General features: G+C 36.4%; 2 protein-coding genes across 2 annotated transcripts; one reads left to right on the forward strand and one right to left on the reverse strand.

Annotated features, from left to right (window-relative positions):
* The first annotated feature begins 585 nt into the window (after positions 1 to 585).
* On the forward strand, positions 586 to 7,935 carry LOC110645469 (very-long-chain aldehyde decarbonylase GL1-9). Its single transcript, XM_021798659.2, has 3 exons — positions 586 to 794; positions 1,146 to 1,508; positions 7,095 to 7,935. Exons 2-3 carry the CDS (start codon positions 1,278 to 1,280, stop codon positions 7,635 to 7,637), a joined length of 774 nt encoding a protein of 257 aa, XP_021654351.2. The 5' UTR covers positions 586 to 794; positions 1,146 to 1,277; the 3' UTR covers positions 7,638 to 7,935.
* A 729-nt stretch (positions 7,936 to 8,664) lies between these two features.
* Positions 8,665 to 10,634, reverse strand: LOC110645468 (pentatricopeptide repeat-containing protein At1g34160). The gene has a single exon (XM_021798658.2). It carries the CDS (start codon positions 10,416 to 10,418, stop codon positions 8,700 to 8,702), a length of 1,719 nt encoding a protein of 572 aa, XP_021654350.2. The 5' UTR covers positions 10,419 to 10,634; the 3' UTR covers positions 8,665 to 8,699.
* Between the last annotated feature and the right edge of the window lie 277 nt (positions 10,635 to 10,911).

Here is a 10,911-nt window from a genome sequence, read left to right on the forward strand (position 1 = left end):
AAGTCAATTAAATTAATTCAAATCAAATTATTAATTAATTTATAATTTTAAAAATAATTTAAAATTTCATATAAATTAAAATAAATATAAAAATTACAAAAAAAAAATTATGCTCATAAATTTTTACAATTAAATCAATATTAAAAAAATTATCAAATAAATTTTATACCACTAACACGTGGCATTATATGACATTAGACATTGTAATTAATATATTGTCTTTATGGCATCTGACATGCTAATTTCATTAGTAAAGTAACGATTTCATTAATGATGATATAGAATTAATAATATTTAAAAATTTTAATATTTAATTAACAATAATTACAAAAATTTGAAAAATTTAGAATTATTTATCGTTATCCCAAATTAAAAGCATTCAGGTTTACGACAGTTATAGCGGCAGCGTTGGTTTAATTAATCCGAACATTTTTTTTTTTAAATTTCTTGTTTTATCTTTTATTTATTTTTTTAAAAGAAAAAGACGAGTAAATGCCGGCTGACGAAAATATGAAGCACCAGTGCGCCAGTAACCAGAAAAAGGTGTACAGCTAAAAATAAAAAGAAAAAAATTTAAAAAAAAAGGAATGAAAATCAGAGGGACAGAGATTCAAATCCAATCATTTTCTGGTTTTCCAAACAAAAAATTAAAATAAAGCTACGTACAGCGTAGGCCTAGTGAGGTCAAGGTGAACTGTAGGGGCTTAAGCATCAACGTTGCTGTTAACCTGTTACCACCAAAGTAGATCTGATCTCCGTTCACGATCTCTCTCTCTCTCTCTCTCTCTCTCTTTGTAAGTCTCTATCCCTTCCTTTCACTTTTTGAATTTTGAACTGTTTCTATCATGTTTGGTTGCCCAGAAAATGGAGGAAAATGAAATGCAAAGGTTTCTAGGCTTTTTGTTTTTTGATTTTCATGTCAAATTTAAAGTTGTATGTCTTTTTAAATTTTAAACGAAAGTAATGTTAAGCTAATTTTATGATTTCTTGAAATTATGGTAATGTGGTACTTTAACATTTGAATTTTTTTTTAAATTAATAAAAGAAATGTAAAATTAAAGTTTTTATTTTCCTATTCCTTTTGCTTATTTTTCTGGCATTGGTGCATCTTTAAAGTTTCTAATTCTGATTTCCCATGTCATCAGGTTATGTGGAATGCTCATTTACTAGTAGATCTTTGAACTTTAATGCGGCTTCAAAGGTGGAGACTTTTGAAGCAGTAATCGAAGTTTTAGAATCAAAATAAGTGATAAAGCACCTTGTAAATTGAATCAGCTATGGTGTTTTGGGAAGTTTATGTGAGTGATGAAGCAATGGGCACTTTTGCCCCAATTGTGGTTTATTGGTTGTATGCTGGGTTTTATCAGCTGTTGCCGCCGTTGGACAAATACCGGTTGCATACTAGAAAGGAGGAAGAAGAGAAGAACTTGGTGCCACTTCCAAAGGTGTTCAAGGGTGTTTTGCTTCAACAGCTAGTTCAGGCGATAGTTGCTCATGCTCTCTTTTGGGTTAGTAATTGAACCTGATAGAGTAATTTATATTTGCTGTCTATGTTATATGTTATGAAATGATGACCTTTGCTAGTATAAACAGTGAAGTGGCTTAATAGATCTTAAAATCTATTATCTATATAAAGAAATACAAGCTGCAGAAAAGATGATGTTGAAGTAGAGGGAGGAAACGAGGATGGATTGATGCACAAAGGAGTGATGTTTTCTTAATTTCTTAAGTGTCAATTAAACATTTTTTTCTATTATGCATGAGTTAGCAATAGTTTAGTCTCTTGCTTTGAGATGCTGGCAATTAGAGAGTGGCTTTTTTATGGGACAATGTTGCAGGTTAGAAACATAGCCAAACTGTACCATCTAGGAACTTTCTTTGTGCAATAAGAATGGCTGATAATCTCTCTATGGAGTATCAATGACTTTTGGTCAAAGGGGAGGTCTTTTTCCCCCGTTTATAATAGCAAAGAGAGTCACAAACAATAGGAGATGAGTATTAACTAATAACTAACCTAATAAGAAAATGGCAAGGACCATAGATACATCATTGTTGAGGTATGTTTTGGCATAAAGCTTTTAAGGTACAACTAAAAAGAGGTTGAAAAGAATGGGTTTGAGGTGAATCTGAACATGGATTTGGATTACTGACCTGTGTCTGTATATGAATTTGCTGCTGGTGAGACAATGGAATTCTGAAACACATTATTTCTATCCATTGCAATGGCTGATAAGGGTTTTGATTTTGTTTAAAGATGCATGCTTATGTTTGAGTCCTGGGATTTCCATTCTTAATGGGAAGAACTATTTTATTTTGTGAAATAGTTATGAAATATTCCAGTTGTTAGAAGAACTCAATGCTTAGATGAGGGATTGCTTTGCAATGTCAATGTGGATGGTAGAATTTTATTTCATTAGAGAGCTCATATTGATTATTAATAGTCAGCATTTTTTTTTTTGCTTAGAAATTTTTGTTTACCAAGAAAAAGAAAACTTGAGTGGCTGCTGTTGAGATTCTCATGAGAATAGGAGTATGGAAATTGGCAACTTAACATGCAGATGTAAAACTTTTAGTGACTTCTGAAGTAGTCCTGTTGAAATTTGTGTAAGTGCTCATATTATATGATTACGTTTAGCTTGGATATGTGAGACATTCCTTTGAAGTTTTACATTTTTGGGACAATCTTCTCTATGGTTTCTTCATGAAGCCAGTAAATGGAAATTTTGATTTCAGCCTATCATTTGTTGGGCACTTCTCCATATAAAAATTATATGTTATACACTCAAGAAAACCACACTTGTGTTCATTTCTATCATTTTTTGTTTTTGTTTGCTTTGGACTCTTGTAAGATATCCTCCCAAAGAATAAATGGATAATTATGCCAGCATTCAATTTACCGTTTCAAATTTCAACACCAATGGCATCCTTAATTTTCTTCTTGATGACTTTAACCTTCACCCACAAAATCTCATGTGATCCAATGGGTTCCTTTGCATTCCTTGCAGCTTTAAAAGGTCTGAACCATGGTAAAGTTATCATGAAACTATTGGCCCCTTTGCAGCACTATTTTAAATACTTCACCTTTTTCTCTTGGTAGTTTTCTTGCTTTCTCAAAAGAACTTATTTTATTCTATCATTCTTCCTTCTGATGCTATTCTAACCTTCCGTTTCCTCTCTTTTTTCTTGTTTCACAGTTTGTCTTCCTTAACACTCACATTCAGCTAGTAGCATATTGATAGTATCTCATCCGCTTGCCACTAAATATCATAGAGCATGACCCCCTTTTAGCTTTTCTGATAATTTGAAGATGATAAACAGAATACAACATAGGTAGTTTGTGTAGGGTGTAGTGCATGATTGTCATTTTCCACTGTTGGTATGTGCACATTCTGGAAATTTACTTTGGCCATTTTCTTTTAGAGAAAAGGAAAAGTTGGGGTTTGGGGGAACTTTCAAGTCCTTTTGTAGTCTTCCCCCTTGCCTACCTTCTGTTTGCTCTCTTTTTGCATGTGGCATCATGAATGCACCTCTAACTATTTCTATCCGCACACCCTTACACCCTGGATATTCAATTCAATGTTACCAAAGTGGAAACCTTTCTCTGTCATTAGCTGCCATATTTTTTTTCAGAAGGAATACAAAGCTAGTGAACTTATATATAACTTACTGTTCTTTTTATGGCTTGGGAAGTTGTGCATAGCCGAGCTTAATGATAAACCACTCTTAGATATGGCAAATTCTGATCCAACCTAATAAGTCAGATTAGAACCCATCCAAAGAATAGAGTGAAACACAGTTCATTTTAAATCTAGAATGAAATAAATAAATAAATAAGTTGCACTTAAGCCAAACATTTAAAAATCATGAAATACTAAATTTAATTTTAAAATTGTTAAAAATGTCGTAATTAACCTCAATTATCTGAAATGGATACCCAAAGCTCAACTTGTTGGGTAACCTGAACCCGCCTAAAACATGAAGTGACTCGAACCTGAAATGACCTTACTGAACCTGCCCGGCCTAGTGGCCACCACCTTTATTTTGGATGATTTAATGCAAAGCATACCGAATGAAGAGAATGTTTTCATTGGTGGAGATTTGAATGGACATGTAGGAAGTGATAGGCAAGGTTATGAGAATGTTCATGGAGGTTTTGGTTTTGGCAGTCGAAATGAGGAGGGAAAAAGCATCATGGATTTTGCTATGGCATACGACCTAATACTAGCAAATACCTACTTTATAAAAAGAGAGTCACATTTAGTGACTTTCAAAAGTGGGCAACATAGAAGCCAAATCGACTTCCTCTTAACCAGGAAGACAAATAGAGCTCTATGCAAGGATTGCAAGGTCATTCCAGGAGAAGCTTTAACAAGTCAACATAGGTTGGTGGTCTTGGATGTCAAGTTTAGGAACAATTCAAGTAAGGTCAGAAGAAATAGTGTAGCTCGAACAAAGTGGTGGGAGTTCAAAGGAGTAAAGCAAGTGAAGTTCAAAAATGAGCTTCTTGAGTCCGAAGTATGGAAGCTAGATATGGAGGCCAATGATATGTGGATACAGATGGCATCAAAGATTAGAGAAGTAGCTAGAAAAGTACTTGGGAGTCTAAAGGACATGGACCACCCTCAAAAGAGAGATGGTGGTGGAATGAGGAAGTACAAAAGGCGAAGAGAAAAAGGGAATGGTATAAGAAATTACCTAAATGTGATAATAATGAGGCATATGAAACAAGATAGCAAAGAAAGAGGCAAAAAGGCGATTAGCCAAGCAAGAGCACAGCCTTTGAAAAGTTATATGAGAAACTTGGAACTAAAGAAGGGGAGAAAGATATTTATAGATTAGCAAGGAGTAGAGAAAGGAAATGTCAAGATCTCAATCAAGTTAGGTGCATTAAGGATAAAGAAGGAAAAGTGTTGGTGAAAGATGAGGACATTAAAGAAAGATGGAGAAATTATTTTAATGATCTCTTTAATAATAGTCAAAATGGAAATAGCGTGAATATAGATTATAGAACAATAGAAAAGAATGTAAATTATACTAGAAGGATTAGATCTTTAGAAGTAAAGGAAGCACTTAAGAGAATGAAAGTAAGTAAAGCTGTGGACCCGATGAAATACCAATTGAAGTGTGGAAGTATTTGGGAGATATGGGAGTGGCATGGTTAACTAAATTATTTAATAAGATTCTAAACTCAAAGAAAATGCGATGAATGGAGGAAGAGTATTTTAGTACCTATTTTTAAAAATAAGGGAGACATACAGAGTTGTTCAAACTATAGGGGAATTAAACTCATGAGCCATACTATGAAGTTGTGGGAGAGAGGTGTGGAGCATCGACTCCGTCATGATACGTCTATCTCTCTCAATCAATTTGGTTTCATGCTCAACTATGGAAGCGATCTTTCTCATTAGAAGCTTGATGGAGAAATATAGAGATGGGAAGAAAGATCTACACATGGTTTTTATTGATTTGGAGAAGGCTTATGATAGTGTTCCAAGAGAGGTCTTATGGAATGCGTTAGAACAAAAGAGGGTATCTATTAGGTATATACAAGTATTGAAAGATATGTATGAAGGAGCAACTACTATTGTGCGGGAGGGGACACAAGAGATTTTCCGATCTCAATTGGATTACACCAAGGATCAGCCATAAGCCCTTACCTTTTACATTAGTTTTAGATGAACTGAAACATATACAAGAGAGTATTCCTTGGTGCATGATGTTTGCGGATGATATTGTTCTGATAGATGAGATACGAGAAGGAGTCAATAGGAAGCTAGAACTTTGGAGAAGTACTCTAGAGTCAAAGGGTTTTAAGTTAAGTAGAACGAAGACAGAATACATGCATTGCAAGTTCAGTGAAGGCCAAATTGGTGATAGGGAAGGAGTTAGTTTGAATGGAGTGGCACTGTCCCAAAGTAATCACTTTAAATATCTAGGCTCAGTCCTTCAAGTAGATGGGGGATGTGAGGAGGATGTTAGTCATAGGATTAAAGCCGGATGATTGAAGTGGAGACGTGCCACGGGAGTTTTATGTGATCGTAAGATTCCCAATAAATTAAAAGGAAAATTTTACCCATACGGCTATGCTATATGGTAGTGAGTGTTGGGCACTGAAAGAGTCCTACGCATCTAAGATAAGAGTTGCAGAGATGAGAATGTTAAGGTGGATGAGTGGCCATAGTAGACTAGATAAAGTCCGTAATGAAAGTATTAGAGAAAAGGTAGGAGTGGTGCTAATTGAAGATAAGTTGAGAGAAGGGAGATTGAGGTGGTTTGGTCATGTGAAGCGTAGACATACGGAGGCTCCAGTTAGACAAGTAGAGCACATTAGGCTAGAGGATAGAAAGAAAAAAAGGGGTAGACCTAAATTGACTTGGAGGAGAGTAGTACAGCATGACTTAGAAGCATTACACATTTCTGAGGATTTAACCCAAAATCGTTCAGAGTGGAAAAAGCGAATCCATATAGCCGACCCCAAATTTTTGGGATAAAGGCTTAGTTGAGTTGAGTTGAGTTGAGTTGTATGGGCAAGAAGAAATCTTACTGGCAAATATCTCTTCCATTGTTTGTGTTGGTATATTTTATGACTAAAATCCTATATTGTCACCTTGCATGTGAATGTGTCTTGTCTGAACTGCTTTCATGTACACTGTAGCCTTGTGTTAGCTGGTTAGGTAATTTTATTCCATGGGGTCTGATATTGAAATGAAATTCTCAGACTTTAAGTCGATTACCTGGACTGTTACATGACACGTAGATTGTACTTCTCTTGCATTTACTTTTTTGGTGGATTAGTTTCTAATGAGGAAATGCTAATTAGTTGGCTCCTTAAATGTCATCAAACAGTTCATGATGGAGAAACGTTGAGCCTGTTTGATCTTGAATAGTTTAAGTAGTTAATTTGTTTGTCTGACATGAAGTGTATCTGAAGTTACTGAGAGGTCGGTACGATATAGATGATAAGGATATCAATTACTTGATAGTGTTATTTGACTTGTGAAGATCTTGACTTAAGAGAGTTTTGAATACAGTTGCCTGTTGATGTTCTTTTATCAATCTATATAACTTTTCATTCTCCCGCTTTGTTGCTGTAGTTGACCTCAACAGCTGATGCATCTGGGATCACAATCCAACCTTCCATTACCATCCAAATTGTGCAGATCATAATTGCTATGTTTGTCATGGACACATGGCAATATTTTGTGCACCGCTATATGCATCAGAACAAATTCCTCTACCGCCACATCCACTCTCAACATCATAGGCTAGTTGTCCCTTATGCTATTGGGGCCCTTTATAATCACCCGCTGGAGGGTCTCTTGCTTGATACTGTAGGTGGGGCCATCTCTTTCCTAGTTTCAGGAATGACTGCACGGACAGGAGTGATTTTCTTCTGCTTTGCTGTGGTTAAAACTGTCGATGATCATTGTGGGCTTTGGTTACCCGGCAATATCTTTCACATTTTTTTCCGGAACAATACTGCCTATCATGACATCCATCATCAACTCCAAGGCACAAAGTACAACTTTTCTCAGCCATTCTTCTCTATATGGGATAAACTTCTAGGAACCCACATGCCTTACGATCTAGTAAAGCGAGCAGAAGGTGGTTTTGAGGCGAGGTTGGTGAAAGATTAATTCAAATATGATGACTTGCTATATCATTTGAAGCTATCACATAACAGAGGATTTTTTTTTTCTTTTTGTGGTTGAGATTACCATTCTTGGGCAGTTGAATTAGAATTGGTTGTTGACGCATTATGTTTTAGGATTCTAGCAGGAGAGTTCTTTTGGGTGTTCATCCCTCTTTTCTAGTTGATTGACAGTGCATTTGTTTAGTTGGTAATTGTAATTCTACCAACCTACCCAGTGAATTGTAATTGTGATGTTTTGTATCTAGCATATTGTTCTATATTATGTTGAGATTGGTATCGCTTGATAGGGCTGGAAGTTATTTATCGGGATATCTAATTTCAAATGGAACAGAAATTGGATTAACTGCTTGCCCATTGAAAAAGTACCCATTTGCTACATTCTTCTGTGGTTTCCACCTGAAACTTTCCACAAATGGATCTGCTGATTTCTCTATAATCAGAAAGAAAATTTCAGGAGATCTGTAATCTACTATAGTAGTTCTCTTTGAAAAAAATAATGAAATGACAAATCAAATAAACTTTATTGCTCTAATGAAGCGAGAGTTCTTTCTGACGAGAAAGCTGCAAAGACATTGTTTTTGACCAACCAGAAATGAATGCAAAAATTTGATGATTCCATTACAGGAAGCGTTCATTCTTAACCTTTTCATCTAATATTAATTGGTACCGGTGGTAGAAGTGGTCACCATTTTTTTTTTCTTCTCGCAAGGTTGCAAATAGAGTTTTCCTTCAATCTTCCCGCTTGCCATTGCAAACCTGTTAAATATTCTCAAGGATTGTTTATCTACTTTTGTATATCTCTCCTCCCCCAGGTGGCCCATCTCAATCCTAAGAATAAGAAAAATCAGGTCCTATGCTGACAGCTATTCTCCTGTCAGAGGACATATCTTACGAGCATTGAGGGTCTAATCAAGGCTGCCAATCCACCCAGATGGCTTAAATTTTATGCTTCCTGCTATCATATTTCCCGTTGCTTGTTTAAATACCAAAAGTTTTCCCTTTCAAAAAACAATTTTAAAAAATATATTAAAAAAATAAATAAATTTCACCAATAATCTCTGCAAGAACAAGAACCTTGTTTGAACCTGTGAAATCTTAATCGATCCCTCACAATAATTTCTCGATCATATATCTTTGATATGAGCTTGATCATCGCATGACAATCCCCACATATCCTAAGGTTCTTAATCACATGAATTGGCGTCCCAGTGCTAGTGCTAATCAGAACAAAAGCAACAGCCAGCTTCTCACTGTGATGATACAATGCGTTCTCCTTCTCTTCCTCTCCTATATCATGCAGTACAAAACTGGTCTCAGCCAAATACCCATATTCCTTAATCCTGAACCTAATCTCATCCAACTTAGCATAAATTTCTCTCCAACTTTCATGACTCTTATCACCATTGCAAAATTTGTGAATCACACCCTTTTCTTCAACATAGCTAAATCCAGGCACCTTCTTTACATCCCTACTCTTCATGGCGTTCCTTACCCTCCCCACATCAGCCCACCTCTTCTGTGCTGCATAGACATTGGACAACAAAACAAAATCCCCATCAGTGTTAGACCCCATCTCCACCAGCTTCTGTGAAACAAGTTCTGCCATTTCTACATTAGCATAAGTCCTGCAAGCACCAAGCAAAGTCTGCCAAAGTACCAAATCAGGCACCATTGGCATAGAATTTATAACATCATAAGCCTCCTGAAGCCGCCCAGCTCGGCCCAACAAATCAACCACACTCCCATAGTGCTTAACATTAGGTGTAACTCCACTCTTCTCCATTGAATTAAACAACCCATAGCCTTCTTCCACTAAACCCGCATGGTTACAAGCGCATAGCAGTGCAAGATAAGATACAGCATCGGGGTCAACCTCAGCCTGACCCATTTGCTCAAATAGCTCAAGAGCTTTACACCCATCACCATGCATTGCAAATGCCATGATCATTGTATTCCAAGTAACAAGACTCTTCTTACAACTCATACTCTCAAAAACCAAGTATGCCTTATCCGCAAAGCCACATTTGGCATACATGTCGATAACTGCATTACAAACTTGCACATTCATATCTAACCTTTCCTCTCTAATGTATGCGCGAATCTTTTCACCTTCTTTAAAAGCTCCCAATTGCGAGCATGCGGAGAGAGCGCCAAGAACTGTAATTTCGTTAGGCTTAAACCCCACAATTTCCATTCTCTTAAACAAAGCCAAAGCTTCAGTAGGCTTACTTCCTTGAGCAAAGCCAGAAATCAATGCATTCCACGAAGCAATATCTCTCTTCACCATTTCATCAAACACCCTCTCTGCACTATCGAGATCGCCAACTTTTGCATACAAATCTACCAATGTAGTACCCAACAAAGCATCAGCCAAGAACCCTTTACGCACAATATGGGAATGCAACTGTATAGACTCAGAAAAAGCTAAAACGCGAGCACAGGCTTTTAAAACAAAAGAGCAGGTCAGGGCATCAACTCTGTAGGATCCACGAATCATGGTTTTGTACCAAAGAAAGGCATCTGTGGGGGCGGGGCTTCCGATGAGGCCACGGAGGATGGCGTTCCAGTCATTGGTGGAGGGGGTAAGGATCTGGCAGAAAGTATGAATGGCAAACGAGAGGCTGTCGAAAGACAGAGTATAGAGTTCGAGGAGCTTGGAGCGAGAAGGACAGATTCGAAACTGAAATTGGCCAGTGGTTATGAGGTGGGCTTGGAGTTGCTTGGCGTGGGAAAGAGAGGTGTATTTAGGTAGCAAGGAGGCCATTCCAGCACTCTGGGCTAAGCTAAGAAACCAGGTGAGGCATTTATATGGCCACCATTCTCTTTATGCTGACAGTGCAGATCATACAGACAACTGACACAGGAGAACCTGAATGAGCTAGAAAGACTGGAAGAGAGAGGAGGAATCTAAAAGCCTGCACAGACAGCTTCTTAACAGGAGGTAGATCAAACAATATTCAAATGCAGATGCCGCATAATATAAATTTAATTAAATGAAGAAAATATAAAATATTTATTTTTTTATGTGAAAATATTTAATATTATAAAAAGTAAAAACTACAAGTTTTACTTTTATTTTTGGATGGTAACGATATAAACACAATCATTGAAAACAAAATTTCAATAAGATAAATAATAATAATAATAATAATAATATATTTTTCTTATTTTTCATTTGAGGGAGGGAGAAATTAAATTGAAAAAAAATAATCTATCAAAAAAATCGAAAACTGAGGCTAATTTGTCAACGTGGGCTA

This window comes from Hevea brasiliensis, chromosome 16 (assembly GCF_030052815.1).
Source record: "Hevea brasiliensis isolate MT/VB/25A 57/8 chromosome 16, ASM3005281v1, whole genome shotgun sequence".
NCBI classification, from domain to species: domain Eukaryota; kingdom Viridiplantae; phylum Streptophyta; class Magnoliopsida; order Malpighiales; family Euphorbiaceae; genus Hevea; species Hevea brasiliensis.

Bases quoted from the DNA above. Each gene is read 5' to 3' on its own strand.
- LOC110645469 (XM_021798659.2), top strand. From the start codon at position 1,278: ATGGTGTTTTGGGAAGTTTATGTGAGTGATGAAGCAATGGGCACTTTT. The intron at 1,509-7,094 runs GTTAGTAATTGA...TTGTTGCTGTAG, and splicing joins TTGCTCATGCTCTCTTTTGG to TTGACCTCAACAGCTGATGC.
- LOC110645468 (XM_021798658.2), bottom strand. From the start codon at position 10,418: ATGGCCTCCTTGCTACCTAAATACACCTCTCTTTCCCACGCCAAGCAA.